General features: G+C 33.0%; 2 protein-coding genes across 2 annotated transcripts in view; one reads left to right on the top strand and one right to left on the bottom strand.

The window, feature by feature from the left end:
* Nucleotides 1–1,455: 1,455 nt before the first annotated feature.
* LOC140433967 (zinc finger BED domain-containing protein 5-like) lies at nucleotides 1,456–2,400 on the top strand. The gene has a single exon (XM_072521938.1). It carries the CDS (start codon nucleotides 1,456–1,458, stop codon nucleotides 2,398–2,400), a length of 945 nt encoding a protein of 314 aa, XP_072378039.1.
* Nucleotides 2,401–7,084: 4,684 nt separating this feature from the next.
* Gdap2 (ganglioside induced differentiation associated protein 2) overlaps nucleotides 7,085–17,976 on the bottom strand; it is a 269,331-nt gene continuing 258,439 nt past the window's right edge. Inside the window, exons 11-12 of the mRNA XM_072523847.1 lie at nucleotides 14,623–14,766; nucleotides 7,085–14,092 (exon numbers count right to left, since the gene is read on the bottom strand). Of these exons, the coding sequence (XP_072379948.1) occupies nucleotides 14,054–14,092; nucleotides 14,623–14,766 (183 nt within the window). The 3' untranslated portion in view covers nucleotides 7,085–14,053. The remainder of the gene's footprint in view (nucleotides 14,093–14,622; nucleotides 14,767–17,976) is intronic.

The following is a 17,976-nucleotide window of genomic DNA, read 5'->3' as shown; positions in this document are numbered from 1 at the left end:
TATTAACAACTCATAGAATTGCTCTACCTCTTTTTCTGGTTTATCGCTAGTTGGGACATACACTTGTAAAACATTATTTACATGAAGGAGTAATCAAAATCGCAAATTACTATATTATAATACTTTATTTAAACTAAAATAATACACAAGCAATAAAAACTTAAACAATTCCTCCCCAAACATTAAGTGACAGTATCTTGAACATAGTCCGTCAAATCCCAAACCGTGGAGTTATTGAAATTTGACATCCGAATCTCAAAAGAAATATATTCATCAGTACTACAATTCATTCTAGTATCATCCAGATCAGCGATTCCCTAACTGTGGTACGCGTACCACCAGTGGTACGCGACGATTATTAAGGTGGTAGGCAAGCAGCCATAGGACATACACAGTAAAATTTACTGAGTTAATAACCCCAGGGCGCGTGGGGGCGCCGTCGCCTCTAAACCCTATTCATTCTACAAATTCCCAATCGTCAACATAACCACGTGTAAGCCAAACAGGGTCGTACTGATGTACGACCTATGTATCATATGATTTTTAAAAATATTTACTTTTGAAACTGTTAGTGTAAGAATTTCTTGAAATTTAATCATTATATCACAATTAAACTAAACTCTAAAAAATAACACGACCAGTAAATAACTTAACAATAACTATAACATAAATATAACACAATATAATTAACTTAAAAATCAACACGACACAATTTGAATTTAAAATGATGGCAAGTTAGGATCTGTAACATGAGAATATGTCTCGCTTACGGTAATAAATTAATTTTTATAGCCTCTTGACGAATGAGACGGCGAATATCAACACGTGCTCATGTTTACTGATGGGAATTTGGTAAACGAATATACTTTAGTTTGCATTAAGCTCGACCTATTTTGCTGGCCAGCGCATCTTTCGGCGACCGCGAGGCGAGTCAAACAGTGACAAAGCTATCGAGCGTCCGCACGCACGTCCAACCAGCTAGCATTCGTCAAATTACCTATCTAATTTGTTTTAAGTTAAGTTTAATATATTTGAATTAACATGGATAAGTGGCTTAGTAGTGTAAAAAGACCTTGTGCTCAAAATAATGTACCACCAAGTTCATCTCAAGAATTAAATTGTGCAGTGATTCAAGATGATGTTAAAAATTCTTTACCATCGAGTTCCACTTCGGAGCCAGATTGTGCGGTAATTCAAGAAGATAAAATACCTACTAAAATTCGAAAAATTACTAGAAAATATGACCCAGAATACATAAATATTGAATTTACGGTGACGGATGTAAATAATGAGCCACGCCCTCAGTGTGTCATCTGCTTTGAAATTTTATCAAATTAAAGTATGAAACCCTCATTACTGAATCGTCATTTTAACACAAAACATTCTACATTAGTAAGCAAACCGAAGGATTTTTTCACCCGAAAATTAACATAAATGAAAAGCACTAAGAAAGTCATGTCTTCATTTACTGGTAGTACCGAAAAATCAGTAGATGCATCATTCTTAGTCAGCCTAAGAATTGCAAAGTCAGGAAAAGCTCACACAATTGGCGAAGAGTTGTTACCTGCAGCAAAAGATATGGTTACCTGTATGTTGGGTGAGGCGTCAGCTAAAAAGCTAGAACTGATATCACTGTCCAATAATACCGTTCAACGTAGGATCGACAGTATGGCATCAAATGTTAAAAATAAAGTCATCAATCATGTAAAAAGTAGCGATTTCTTTTCGATACAACTTGATGAGAGTACAGATGTAACGAACTATGCTCAACTTATGGTTTACGTGCGGTATATACGTGAAAATAAAACAATTAAGGAAGATTATTTATTCTGTGAGCCGTTATCAACACGAACTACAGCGGATGAAATTTTCAACAAACTGGATGAATTCTTTGCTGAAAATGGACTTGACTGGATGAATTGCGTTGGCTTCTGCTCTGGTGGCGCTCGAGCTATGACAGGTAGATTCGGAGGTGTAGCCACAAAAGTAAAATCTGTTGCTAAGAATTGTACTTTTATGCACTGCAGTATACACAGACAAGCGTTAGCAGTAAAACGAATGCCCGAACAATTTAAAAATGTTCTCCAAGATGCAATCAAGGTGGTAAATTTTATTAAATCTCGGGCACTTAACTCTCGTTTATTTTCAAACTTGTGTTCCGAAATGGGCAGTGACCATATTCAGTTGCTGCTACATACAGAGGTTAAATGGCTTTCGCGAGGCAAAATGCTGAAAAGATTATTCCAGTTACGTTCTGAGGTGCAGCTGTTCCTGATGGGGACTGATTTTGAATTACGCAATGACAGACATGCTGACAGACGAACACTGGCTTATATCATTGGCTTACTTATCAGACATTTTCAATCGCATCAACGACTTAAATCTAAGTTTGCAAGGTAGATCTACAAATAGATTTTCAGTAAATGACAAAAAAAAAAAGCATTTATCAAAAAATTTCAAATGATTGAAAAGAGCTTGTCGAATGAGAACCTAGCATCTTTTCCTAATTTAGAAAATTTTATAACTGAAAATGAACTTACAGTGAGTGAAATTGTGATCAATAACATCAAAAATCGCAGCAAAATGATCGTTGAAATATTTGAAGAATATTTTAAAGAAGATTATTCGGAGTTCAATTGGATAAGGAACCCATTCGTTTCAGATCTGGATAGTGTTCGTGAAAATTTAAGTGTAAATGAAATGGAATCTCTGATAGGAAATATCCATCGCTGTCCAGAAAAGCATTACTGTTTCTAATTCCATTTACAACCACATATCTCTGTGAGAGCGGATTTTCTGCTATGTTGATAATAAAAAATAAATATCGTAACAAGCTTAACATAGACACTAATTTGAGCCTGAAATTAAGTACAACTGAGCCAGATATTTCCTCTCTTGTCTGGAACATGCAGCATCATTTTTCGCACTGAGTATATTGTATTTTTTCCTATAATTAATAAATAATAATGTTGTTATAAACAGTTGTTGCAGTTTTTATTACTTTACCATTTTCAAGGTTTTTTAAAGATTACCACAGTTCAGTGGTACGCTACTAATTTATAATTTCGTGTGTGGTACGCGAGATTAAAAGTTTGGGAACCACTGATCTAGATCATTATTTATAGTCACTCTATTACTACTACAGAACAATATTGATGTGGAATCAAGATTAACAGTATTACGAGTGTTCCTACTCTGATTTCGGTATGCACAATTATTCGCATATATACCTATAGAATGTAGACGCTTCTATAAGCGTCTATATTCTTTGGTATAATGTTCTGTGTAATGTTTGTCTTACTAATATATGCATTATTTTATATTATTCCTGATGTTTTTAATATGTTAATTTTTATTTTATACTATTTTTTGACATATTGTAAGTACTTTATTGTATATTAACATAAATAAATAACTTGAACTTGACTTTATTGTAAGATAGTTCATTTGATTACATAAAATCAACCTTAACTTGAAATCACCTGTCAGAAAAGATCATAACACATGATTTGTCTTTAAAAGATTCCATAATAAATCATGAGGAAAAAACCTCATGATACTATCCCAACATGGTAAGTATTTGTATTACTGTTATTTCTTTATTTATATGTGAAAATAAATTATGCATTCCCAATATGTTATTGACTTAATGATAGTGGTATTTTCTTTTTATTGATTTCCTCTTTTTCCTCAAGTTTTCCAGTTTAGGAAAGAGAAATAGGGAAATATCTTCTGTTGATCTTGAATTGCATTGAGGAACAGAACAATATCGATTTGATTTAAAATACTTTAACGTGGTCATAATGCTGAAATTTACTAAAAAAATTTAATAATTCTATTCAAATAAACAGCTGTCTGGTTTGTTTATATCACTTTTAGTAGTTTAAATTTATTCCGCCAGAGGTCAGATACTTTGTTTTCAATCGCGAATAGACATAATATGCACTATTTTATTCGTACTTTTAGTTGAAGAATAAACTAAATTATTTCAAATGTACTAAATTATTAATATCTAAAAATTTAAATTACAGCTCTGTCGTAGCTTGTCACAAATTTCTGAATTGGAGTCTATGTTTCTGTTTAAAATATGGCGATCGCGTGCTGACAAACTTCAAAGGCGGCATCTGAGAGGGGGAATTCTGATTATTATTTATTCTGTGCCCATACCTTGTAGACACACAATTACAAATATTGTAAAGTTTTGAAATACATAATTTTATACAAGATTGTATGAAATGTCACAAAAGAAAATATAGTCTCGGGAAAGACAGCAGGAAATCGAAAGGAGAGATAAAAAATATTTGTGCTTCCATTGAGGTGGATAACTCTAGAAGTGTCGCCGAGAAGTTGGAGGTCTTGCATACCACAGTTAATAAAATTTAAAAAAATATGGCTTTAAGAGTTTCACATAATATTCGAAAACTCAGGAGTTATTTCCTGGAGATCAATTTCATACAATGGAGTTTTGTGAAGCTGCAATGAATAAATGAATAATTTTATAAAAAATATCCTTTTCACTGATAAATCGTCATTTTCTGTATGGGGACAGAAATTTGTTAAATAGTCAGTTTTAAGGCGGATGCGGTAGATTTGAGGATCACACGGTGGAAAAATTTTGTAAGGCAATTAATATCTTCAACAAAGAAATTCAGTTAGGGGTCAAATTCATGATAAGGAAAGAGATTTTTATTTCATACATGATAACTAAGGGGAAATTTAAAAAATATAAGAAATTTTTCAGGGAAGCCAAAAAAGTTTGTTGAATGTGTTACGAAGGTATTACTGGTTGCATATCTTAGTTTGACAGTCTAATAATTTTGGCAGATGCTAAATTTTATAAGCAACGGTTTATCTATCTATATAAAAGGCTAGGATAAGTCACACTGTTTGTCCGGTAGAAAATCTACGGTACATTCGAATGCTTATAAAATTACTAGTAATTTTGCCCGTTGCATGCGGGGATCCAATCAATTGCCATCTACAGTCACTCAATAAATTTTTAAAATTATAAACTTCCTGCATGTAAACCAAACACCTAAATATAAAGTATGATCTGATATACCTCTGACTCACGATCATTTTTTTACTCTATCGTGTATATACACTCATCAGAATCAATGTTAGCTGCAATACAAAAATGAATTTATGCTTTTAATCTTTTTTGTTGTTTTGTCGATTATTGTATCAACTTGGACGGTAATGCTGATAAGAATGAATCTAAAAACTTTAACAAATCTTCGATATGCGTTTTTTGTCTATAAGGTAAAACGAAATATTTCTTTATTGGTACTTGATTTTCGATGTCTATGTAGGTTTTTATTTAGTTTTGTAATTCTCAATAATGAAGAGGCATCATTTAAATCGCGTAACACAGTAGCATGCTATCGGGATGATTCAAGCTGACAGAAAATAAAGAGACGTTGCTGAGGTCCCCCACATGAAAATAAGTGTCATTAATCATTTGTAGTTAAGGTGTAAAGAAATTGGTTATGTTGCAAAACGTCATACTGGCCATACAAGGATAAATAACCAGATTGAAAACCGTTTTATTAGGTTACAGGCTTTGCGAGATTGCACTGTAATTGCATCACAGTTACAAATGATGCTACAAAGAGACCCATCAGGTCTTTTTAAGTTGTCAAACCATTAGAAAGTGTGCTTGTGTAATCCAGAGTAAATCGTGCTTATCGACTTCAGTGGGCATGAACACGCAAAATGGGTTATCCGTGAGTGGGCCTCTACATAGAAACAAAGATGATCTCGATTTGGATTTGCACCAAATACAAGACGAACAAGAATTTGGAGACCATTTGGCAGTGGTGATTGGCCACCGTGCATTAGGTTCATAGACAGCAAGGCGGTAGTATAATGATATGAAGTGGCATCACCTAATGAATACACGTTTGATGGAAGAACCAATCTCGTTTGTCTGGAACGGTTTCTAAATGCAACACACTACCGCGATATTATTCCTGAACCTATTGTTGTACCTTTTGTACAACAAGCTGGTCCCAAATTTTAATTAATCCACGACAATGCGCGTCATCAAACTGCCAGAGTCTTGTGAGCATTCCTTGAAGATAATGAAATCGAGGTTTTACCATGGCCTACACAATCGCCATATTTAAACCCAATTGAGCATGTATGGTACATATTGGGCAAACGCATTTTACAAAAAAATATTGCCTTCAATACAAGACAGTAACTGTTTGAGGGCCTTACAATAGAGTGGAATAGAATACCGCAGCAAGACATTGAACATCTGATCATGAGTTTGCCTTACAGATGTAAGACAGTAATCAACCACCGTGGCGTGGAGGCATAGACTATACTAACTTAACCTAATGACTACTTTGTTCAGAATTGAGGGGCAACAAATTAGTTTTTTATTTTTTTTTTGTTACCATTTTTTGACTTGTGAAGTTCTCTTTTAATTTTTTAAGAGCTATATAATTCTCAGAAAAAATGTTTATTTTATATTCGGGATACTTGTTTATAACTTTTTATTAAAAATGTTTAAAATAAATTATTTGAAATTCTTCTCTAATCTCGCATTTTGTTTTTGTCCCCTATATTATTTTAATGTGTGTATATTGGAAATTACACATGTTACAAGGATATAATAGCTATTTATATACCAAGGATATTAAATAGATTAAATAGTTTATGCCCAGAGGGAGATGATTTGAAATTTGTTAATATTAATACATTTTTCCCAGTTTGTAATACCTATTACCTTTGGATTCTTTTAGTTTGGCCCTCTAGTGAATTTTATAAGAACTTTATATTTTAAGAAGCGGAATACTTTACCGCTTATTCGTTAGAGGGCGCTGTTATAAATTAGTTTATATTAAAATGTATAAATTCTTAAATCTGCAATTTTAAATTGGAGTAAGAATGACGAAATTTCTGAACAAATCATAGTAAAAAATTAATCAAGTAAAAAAATATTATGAATTAGTTTTACTTTAATACCGCTAGGAAGTTCGAGCTTTTAGCAGAGAATGCTGCTAATTCAAATGCTTAGATAAACTTTATTTAAAAAAAGGAGGAGGCAGGTGGAATTTATGAATAAAACACAAGCTGTTTGTGAATTCACTTTATTTGCAATAGCAAATTGTATATTTTGTGGTTTAAATCAACTTATTTTTGTACAGGGTGTGTAAAATTTACAATCCAAAATATAGAATTTTTTGATAAAAAATATGTTTGAACTGTAAAATATTATACCGACAGTCACTGAGAGTTTTAACTTAAAAATTAGCAGATGTATTCACTAAATCTAAGTTATATCTTGAAAAGCGAAACCTATAATGAACCTATCTGAAAATACGACCGTAGATTTTAACTGGAAATAATTAAGTATGATAACTCGAAATATCGTATTGATTTGCCGGTATTGAGTAACTAGTTATTCCAAAGTGGTTATAACTGGATTTAGGTTTCTTTTATGATAATCTGAAATTGAAGTGTGCATTGCAAAACGATAATGTCCACATGAGAACGAATTTCATTTTCATGTCCAGAAAGTCAAACATAAATACAGCGGAGCGCATGATAAAAGACCGTGTTTCTTCGTCATCGGTGTAAGTACTTCGGGATTGGTTAGATATTAAAGCATGACATCGCTGAGTAACATTAACTAACTCTACAAAAAATCTTAAATTCGACCGAGCCTTTTCAGCCGAAATTCTGAGCCTTCCGTTTGAATATATCGTTTATTTATACGTTGGGATTTAATTCAACAATATAAATTTATCTGATATTTCAGGCTTTTCTTAAAGAATTTCTTGTTGTTTCTTTTGTGAACTTACAAAACCACCACATTAATAAATGGAGATTAAAATGATGGGTTGTGCTGTGGCTACTTGTAAAAATACAAACAAAACTACTAAAAGTACAAAAAGAATGTTGAAGAATGCCCCCGAAGGCGATTCCCTGGAGTTTTCGACGAGTTCCTGAATGCGACCGAAAATGTTTTAGACTATATTAATAATACATTAGATGTTTGTTTGTAATATTTCATGTAACGTTTTATATTGACTTTTAATTATGTGTTCTTATTATATGCCATACGATAAATAAACCTAAAAAAATAGTACTTTAACGCATAGATACTTGGAAATTTTTTCTTTTCTTTAAGACAATTTATTACCTCATTCTCCTCATTACTTGAGCCTAGCTGTAAAATAATTAAAATGGCTCAGGCACCTACGTGAATGGAAAAATAACGAATAGTATTAAAAGTTTGGAATTGGATAACCCACACAAAAAAACAAACAAGGAATCCCACGAAGCAAATAGGTTTCAAACATTCAGATGGAAATGGAAAGTGGAGGACTCTCCAAAGAAGACGACAAGAAATAATGACGCATAAGATGCGAGAAGCGACAACATTTCAAAAACTATGTATATATATGCATAGTGTTCGAAAGTACTAAGTTCGAAAAACTAGAACTAGTTTCTAGAATTGGAGAGCAATATGATCCGCAAAGACCTATTATATTTCAGGATACGGAGAGGTCAAATCATACATTTATTCTACGAAAGTAAAGACAATAAAACTGTCGCATGTAGGACATTTTTAACGTATGTCTGCAGGAGAATGACATAAAAAACAGAAAGACCAATTATCGCGAACAACACTGCTGAGTGAAATGTAATAACATATGATATTACTTGATGTGCCATCAAGCTTGAAATAATAATAATAAATATTGTGATCGACACTACATAACAGATTATTGCAGTATCTGCAATATGCACTGCACTGGCTTTTCCATTTCTTTGTTGTTCTATTTTACGTCATTTATTAAGCCATACGTTGAGGTAAGCCACATAAGGACTTCGTCCACTTCATTTCACCAGGATCTAATAATCTAGATCTAGTTCTCTTCTTTATTTAGAGCTCCATTCTGTTTTATTTATTCATCTGCTACCATTACACAGCAACTTTCGTGAAGAAGACGAGACTGTGCAATGCAGGACATATTTAACCTATGTTTGCAGAAGGGTGATGAAGATGGCTTACAAACTTAAGCTTACGAATATCGTGACCAACGTGTCTGAACGACATGTGTTAAGATATGATCTAACCTAGTTCTGCGGTTGGATAGAGCATGCAATTGATCGAGGCAACTGGAAACATACTTGATTGATCAGGCCCATGGTCCACAAGCATTGCAGGTTCCACCGCACAGTTGACATATCTCCAAAATATATTTCTTGTATATTTTAGACAAACAGACAGCATGTAAAAAACAACAGAAAAGCAAATATCAAAAAGAACACAACTTTAACTACTATTAGCATGCTTTAAAAGTTTAAACTCTACAATTTTGTCAATTTTGAACACCCTGTACGTGATTTCAATGAGTAACCGTTATAATTTATTATTATTGAATTACAACTTGTATATAAAATCAAAACACATTTAACAGTCGCTAAGTAATCTCATTTATTACAATCGTAACATATTAAAAAAATAATATTAATAGAAATATTTTGCATGTAACATACATTTTTTAACGATTTACTATATAGGCAACTATGTTAAAAACCGAAAACAAGATAATCCCACAGTATAATAAAACAAACACTAGTGCTTCACTAATTTTGAAAAACTTTACGATTGATGTGCTTAATGGTACGTATTTATTACTATCAGTTGTGTAGATTTGACGTTTGAAGTCGACGTTTGCATGTCAAGACGTGTATTAGATAATTTGTCGCAAATAGTAGGTACGTAGAAACAGTTTTTTACGTTTGTCATGTTTACACGTACTATCTGTGACGGATCGTGTACCATTTTTTATTGAAGAAGATTTGTAAATTATAAATTTCAGATTTATTTTCAGATTATCCTTATGATTGGTATCTGTTGATTCACTTAGAAGCTATTCACTTCTGAAAGTAAAAACATCGTCAACGAAATACAAAATAAAATACCTTGTATGGCGCCTTTTTGTATGGTTGTTGGCTGCGTACAGAGTGAGTAACACTAATGTTCGTTAATTATACTGAGATACTCTTCATATGACTACTAACTTACTAGACTTACAATCAGCAACAACGATAATGTTACCGAATGGTCGTCCGGCTTTTACGGACATCTAAAAAGTTGATTTTGTTTACTTAGAACTATGATTTTGGAAAAATAGTGCACTATAAATTAAATATAATAGATTTAGTATGCAAAAAATATATGTGACTATCAATAGCACTCTTAGGAATGTCATAGATTTGAGGATTGATACGAGGAAAGCAAAACATTTTACAGAATCAGCTATCCTAAAGATTTTTGGATGTAATCTCACTTCTAATTCCAAATGTTTTTGTATAATCTATCTATAGAAATTAATCATAAATAAAAGATAACTGACTGCACAAAAATCACTATAAAAATTGAATCGATTATATTATGATTCCATCACTAGAATTTCTTTTAACGAACAAATCTTGAACACTTTACTAACTGTATTTTCTTGGTGGTTAAAAATTATTAAGGCATTGTTTTTGGTAGTGATAGTTTTTATTCTATTTGTAAGAATGTTTTAGAAATTAATGAATGTTTACAGTTTGCTAATTCTAAAAAATTATTACGGCTATTAGGAATTCTCAAAATTAATGTTTGCGTTCTCAATTTAAAAATCTTCATTATCATATCATTACCTTCTTCTGCATTTCTGACAGTTAACAAATTAAATATAATAAACGAACTCATTCATAGACATATTTTACAAATAAACTGATAGCTGCAATACATGCTCGTTCCCCAGTGCGTTCCCCTCTTTCTAATTTGTCAGGCTTATCGACCATGTGACCTAAATGACCAATGAGAAGGTCACGTGGTCGATAACTCCGGCCCAATAGAAAGAGATACAGGGACTGCTTTGCATCAGTTTTCTCTGTCGCACTGGTGGAACGCGTCTATATAGCACCAGTCATTCTATTTGTATTATATATTTATGATTTCATCACATGATAATAGGTTAGGTTATAATAAGATAGGTTAGATGCTGATTTCTGTAAAATGCTGACAATGGTTATGTACTACATACTAGAGTTAAAATTATTATAGTAATAAACTTATAATTAAAGTATAAATCACTAAACACAACATATTTAAAAACAAGGTGAGATCTGATACAATGATAAAATATGAAACTGCCACACCGACTAATAGATTTGATTTCAAGTTTATAAATATATGAGAGTAGAAAAGCAATAGCGCTAGCAGAGCATTATTGCTTATACAGTACTTAACTTTTCTGTCTGGCATTATGTTATCCTTGTACTTAAGGATCGATCCAAATGTTAATGATATATTGACTTCTCTGTTTACATGAGAGTATCAGATTATTCTATTTATATCAAGTATTTTTCGAATCTAGCCTTTCATGCAGTACCATTTGTTTAATTTAAGAAAAGGGCTTTCAGCTATAAAAGAAAAATTTTTGAATCACTTTTTATATAAAAAAAAACGCTCTAAAAAAGGCTCTGGAAGCATCCAACGTCTGATTTAAGCTGGTTCGTAAGTACAAGAGAGCACTGGCTGATGTTGCGCTGACCAATAAAGTAAAGTTGATATTGGTACCGGAACACTCAGGTGCGGAAGGGAACGAACGCACTTTGTGAGGACCCTAATCTTTGATTAAAGTGCCCAAAAGTCTTATAGCCCAATTTCTCCTTCTAAACCGTATGAGATGTTCAGATTGTCATCATACTTACTGGCCACAGTAGACTCAGGCAGCTTCTCTACATCTTCTTGGATTGAATGACTCAAAGTGCCGTCTATGTAATTTCCTACATGTCCTATGGAAGTTGAAGGCATTGACCTATCAGAGGAGGTAGATCCTAGGTTCGGACTTTACGGAACCGAGCCAAATGTGGGAGTTACCTCTAAAGAGACTTGTGACTTTCTGTAAGTCCACAACTTTATTGAAGTATTAGACTTTAGAAACGACAGAAAGAGCTTAGATTGGGAGCCGCTGCTGATTCTAGCAGATATGGGAGCTCAGCACCCAGGAAACCCAGAAAGGTCGAAGACCAGGTCCTTAGGGGTCTAGTCCAAAGATAGCAGTGATACACCGTACCTGCTTTAGGAGGTCTAAGTGTCTGATGGGACCTGTCTCGATCTAGACATGACCTAGACAAACATCAAATGCCAAACAGAAAACTATGACTTACTTACGTATGTCCCAATAATCTATCATGATTAAATGTGGGATTTCTTAATTGATTAATATGAATAAGTAGAAATAAGGTCCCGTAATCGTCGGTGGAACAAAATATGAACGTAATGACAATAGTATTAAAATTAGTATAAACTATTTTAGCACAAGAAATACAATATCGTCTCAAAAACAGAGACGACAATAGATATATACTAATCCTACGCGATTTTTTTCTTCTTTTGATAAATCAAAAATTTTCAACAATTCATTAAAAACGCCCATAAGACATGATAGTTTTTTAAATAGTTTTTTCAAACTTAACGGTATTATACACTTTTAAGCATTTATGTAGATACCACACACTAGGATGGTCTTCAAGGCTGAAATCTCAGGTGACAATCCTGTATGAGGTAGGAGTATTACTGTTTGTCTTATTTATCTATATCACTATAAAATATATTCCTGTAATAAAACGCATAACAAATATTGATATATATATATAAAAAATAATTTTGTGTTACAACATATTAAAAAAAAGGTATTTCTTAATTATTTTGTCATAGAAGTGCAGTTTGTAGTTATTTCGTATTATCTGTTCCCGATTCATCGTTCCAATAATAAACTTGCAATAAATATTTATTTATAAATTCTAATTATAGGGTAAAATCTAAAGTCACAGTGTGGTGAAACGCGTCATGAACAAATAATAGAATGGGATTCTTTTTTAAATATAGTTTTTATTTTGTCTTTTGATTATCTATATACTCTTTCTTAGTGGGCGCTCACGAGAAAGCGCCAACCTTCGCTCCAACCATAGGATCTTACCATATTATCGATCGATAGGTAAAATTGCATTATTTTAAATGCGATCGTTCACTGTCATTGCTAGGCGAGATTACGATGCGATGTTCTTCGTTATGAACGTACTCTAACAAGTTAGGAGAGAAACCATTCTCTTGAAATGGCGACATCCATGTGGATGATGACAAAGAATATGGACGATAGTAAGCAAAACAGAATTATATTGTGTAACAAGCGTCTATAAGACTTGATCAGATAAGTAAGGTAAAGAAATAACCGTGTAAGGAAGATAGGGACACTAAGAATCGTAGTGAAATATCCGTGTGAAAAACCATAAAGAAGAACAGATATTTGTCAGAACTAAAATATTTGTTCTTTGTTCTCTATGAAACTTTTTGCAATTTTTTTCTGCAGCAAATGGTTCAATAAAATTTACAAATTTATTAATGGAACACTTGATTTGTCTATTTCTAGGTAAATAGCTGTGTCAAATAATAAAAGATGCAAAATCTGCACATGTATAGAACTAACAACTTGGAAGTATTTCATATTTATTATTCTGTTACTACAGATACTTGTCATATATGATAAAAACTAACCCTGTTTCTTTATGTGAGTGATCTCTGTTAAATAAAACACACAGTAAATGGTTATCAAAAATACATGACAGACTTCAGTTCCAGAAGAATATACCGTTTCTTTGGAACTGAAATAGAATCTGTTTATATTTTTAGATAGACATAGATTATATGCTACTGACTATAGCTTTGATTATTTTTCTCACAAAAATTAACAAAGCCATTTAATTTTCGAGCAGCATAGACTTTCTATATCACAAGTACTGTCTAGATTACGACAATGCCGTCCGTACATATAATGACATGGAAAGTACTATACTACTCTGCTGAACAATGATTTGATGCGCTCAACACTTAATTGTTCTAAAATATGTTTTCTTAGTTGGCACACACAACTTATTTCTTTAGCACTAGTTGAAAAATATATTGCGACTTATCACCTGGGAGGAAATGGTTAATACTAGACTTTTTGCTTTGGTAGGGCCGTTAGACCCACAGTTATGTTGTCACGGGCTGGAAGTATCTGATTCCATTGATCTAAAAAAAACAAAAATGTTATTACTATTGATAATTTAAAGTTTATAAATGTTTGTTTATTATAGATCGCCCCGATAGCACTTTGAATAGAGGGTTAATCTTCCTACGGCCGGTTCTAACCTTCCAGGCATCGAGTTAATGCTTCCAGGGCACGCAATTTTTCTAATAAAAGATATTTTATAATGCATGTTGGAAAGGTAACGCGAAGTAAGTTTGGACAGCGCAGCGGGAGAAAAACAAAAAATAGAGTGTCATGTAGAGAAAAAAATACCTTTCAAATGATGTGCCACTCGACTACACTTGCTATTTAAAAAAAACGGGGGGTTGATGCTGCGGTACAATAAGGGGTTACATTTGAGAATATGAATTTTGCATAAAAAATCGTCCCCCTTCCAATACAAATTGACGTGTTTTTTTTTTGAAGAAACTGTTGGTTTTTGAGTTTCTGAGGAGGTCAAATTTTCGTTGGAGCACAATGTATAATGCCAAGTATAAAAATTAAGGGTATTGATATTATATGCGATACTTACAGTCATGTCATACTCGGTAATAAATGCAGGTATCTCTAGTTGGTCTGGAGACATTACGGCATAGAGGTACTCAACTCCTGGTAAGCTGTTAACCTTTTGTTTTATTGCTGGTGCCATGAAAGTGGTGAACCACCACGTCATCATCTAAAAGAAATATACAATTACAATTAAATGGTCATTTAAAACTGCACTGAATAAGTCTTGGTCCTAACTAATAAATATAATAAATATATTAGAAAAACTTAGGTAAAATTGGTAAGGTAATGGTAATACATGCATAAACACATCTCAAAATAAGAAAGCCAAAACCTTGCTAGCCGGTGGTTGCACCTTAGGTCGCTTTGGAAGGGTTTCACTTGCCACTGCCCATTCAACTGAATACAGATGACTTCGTAGTAAATTGCGTATACAAATACATTGTGACGTACCGATACAAAAATTAATTCCTGTTTACTGCACTGAAACACTTGCAAACAATGCACTGAATTGTCGGAAGATTGTTGTTATTGATCTACTGTGAGCAAATGTCGCCTCACATCCAAAGCTTTCTTATTTAAAAATGTTCATGAAAAATAATGAAGTGCATTCTGATAGATTCAACTTCTCTGCTATCTTATGCAGCTTTCATTTGCTATGGACCAAAACGAATTTGTGAATGTTTTCCCGATCAATTATCGAATTTGAGAGAGCAGAGCATCATTACCGTATATACGACCATGTCTTAAAGTCAGCGTACTACTTCGTAAAAGTTGTTTCCGACAGAGAAGATTCGGAGTAATACGTATCAAGCCATTGCTTTGCTTGAGCAGTATTTTTTCATTCAGGTAATTATTAACACCGCCCGAATTCAGCTTAATTCATTGTTTTCAAAATTATAAAAGTTACGTCACTTAAGTCACTGTAACTACTAAGTGATATATCATAATGCGAGAGTAGTATAACATAGATAAGAAAAAAATCATTGACAAAACTCGCAACTCACTAGAAAAAAAAAAGATGCAGGTGGAAGGCAAGCGTAGATACGTATTTCTGACTATTGGTCTTTATCAGTTCGGTGCAGCCAAGTTAGAAAAGAAGCAAATTAACTTGGGAAATGATCTACAGAAGCCATGTGACAAATTGTGGCACTACTGCCAGAAGTCCCTGCATTCCAGCCTGATGACTCTGCAACACAGCCACGGAGAAAGCTAGAGCTACCTGAGGAAAGGATTACTCTGGAGCAGTGTTACTAATTGTGGCAATAATGTAGGGTCTTCTTCTTTTCATGCTTTCTTGTCTCTGCCTCTACTTCATTGTCACCTGAACCTATTTTTTAGTTTCTTTAAGACATCTGTGATTTTAAAATTTAAACTTCATGTTCTTTTTAATTAAGTGGTTACATATTTTCTAGGACACCGATGATGGAATGATGAATTCCGAAAACGTTTTGTCTAACACAGCCCGTTTGGGTTTTTAAATATATACCTTTTACAAAGGATTTTAATTAATTTTTTAATATATGGTATACAGCCAAATACAGGAACGTAGATTCCTTGTGGATCTGTGATTTTGTTATATCGGCCATTAAATCTAATCCTTGCATTAATATTTCCGTTTTTCAGGGACTGTGGCTTGTTTACTTTTGTATGTTCCCTGGAGATATATGTCGATCTGTCAGCATTATCGTACTGCCAAACAGCACCAAAACTATTTAGTAAGAAATTTAGTTGTAAAAATTATCTTAAATAGGCAACCAACATTACTCCTTAATTTAACAAGAGACTTTGCAAAGGGCATAGCTATTGTTAGAAGTCTGCCTTATTAAGCCTAATAGGGTAATGTCAAAGTCTATGACATGATAGATAAGGCAAAACACTAACATTCTTTCAAATTATTGTGCACTCCTGCGCATTCCATACGGTTTAACCACAAAACCTGCTTGCCAAAATAAGTACGCGCATTTCGTTCGCTCAGACGGAATCAGCCATGTTTTAAACGGAACCAGTGTTCAGTGAAATTTTATCTGGTGTGCATAGGAAAATTATCCCGGTTTAATTGATTTACGGCAACCATAGACATAATATGCAATATTTTATGTCGTACTTTTAGTTGAAGAATAGATTAAATTATTTCAAATGTACTAAATTATTAAAAATTTAAATTACAGTTCTGTCGTAGCTTGTCATAAATTTCTCAATCCGAGTCTATGTTTCCGTTTAAAATATGGCGATCGCGTGCTGACACACTTCAAAGGCGGCATCTGAGAGTGGGCATTCTGATTGTTATTTATTCTATGGTATAACTACTTATAATAAGTCCGGTAACAACACTGGTCGAGCAATGTAAGAAAAAGCTTAAATTAAGTCAAAACGTTTACAACTGATACTGGTGACATCTAATGTTAATTATTTGGGTATAGAAAACCTTTGTATAAACGCTGTCAACTCATACAACTCTGAAGTTAGCCAAGGCAATATTCAATCATTTGGACATTAGTAATCGTTATTAACTTACAAGCCACATTAGAGCGATACTTTTCATTTTGATGAGGTCAGATCTTATTCCGGTACCAATACAATCGATGGTTCTGATGTTTCTAGTGTATTTCTATGCAATTGTCGCCATTTTATAATCTTTTGGTATTTATATTGGTAATTAGTTCTTCGTGTTTAGTTTTTATTATTGAGCGTATTTATTTTTATTTTAGACGGTTTTTTAACTGTACGATCGGTATAAGTTTTGTAACGTTTCGCTTCTACAGCTATCTTCCAATATCAATATCAAGTAAAAAGTTTACACTTTTATAAAATACAGTGGTGTTAAAAAATCCTGCATCACCTTACCAAATACATGAAAATAGAAGTTTAAGGCATTTACCTTAAATATTTTTTAACAATTTACTATCTACATCAAACAAGCAGTTCAACACAATATTGTAAAATGGAAACCCAGCAAAAATTTTGATTAACAAAAAAAATGTAGTTCGGAAAATTTTTTATTCAATATTACAAAAATTAGGCTATTTACATCAAGACGATATTGTACATCACAGTGAAGTAATTTAAACTAATTTTAATATTTAATTAGCCAATCCTTGTTTTTAATAACCAGTTCACATCTTTTGGGCATGGAATTTATTAATTTTTGCAGTTCCTCCATGGAAATACAGTGATGCCAAGCGTGGATTAGAGATTCGATTAATTTCGTTTTATTTGTGGGTTTGCTTTTGGAAATGATGTTTGATATCCTTTGCCACAAATTCTCGATGGGATTGATGTCCGGGGATTGCGCTGGTCAGTCCATCCTATTAATTTCATTACTCTCCATCCAAGCTTTAACCAATTTTGCTCTATGGCAACGAGCATTATCATCCTG

The sequence above is a fragment of the Diabrotica undecimpunctata genome, chromosome 2 (assembly GCF_040954645.1).
Source record: "Diabrotica undecimpunctata isolate CICGRU chromosome 2, icDiaUnde3, whole genome shotgun sequence".
Classification (NCBI taxonomy): Eukaryota; Metazoa; Arthropoda; class Insecta; order Coleoptera; family Chrysomelidae; genus Diabrotica; species Diabrotica undecimpunctata.
This window is presented reverse-complemented; position numbering and strand designations above follow the sequence as displayed.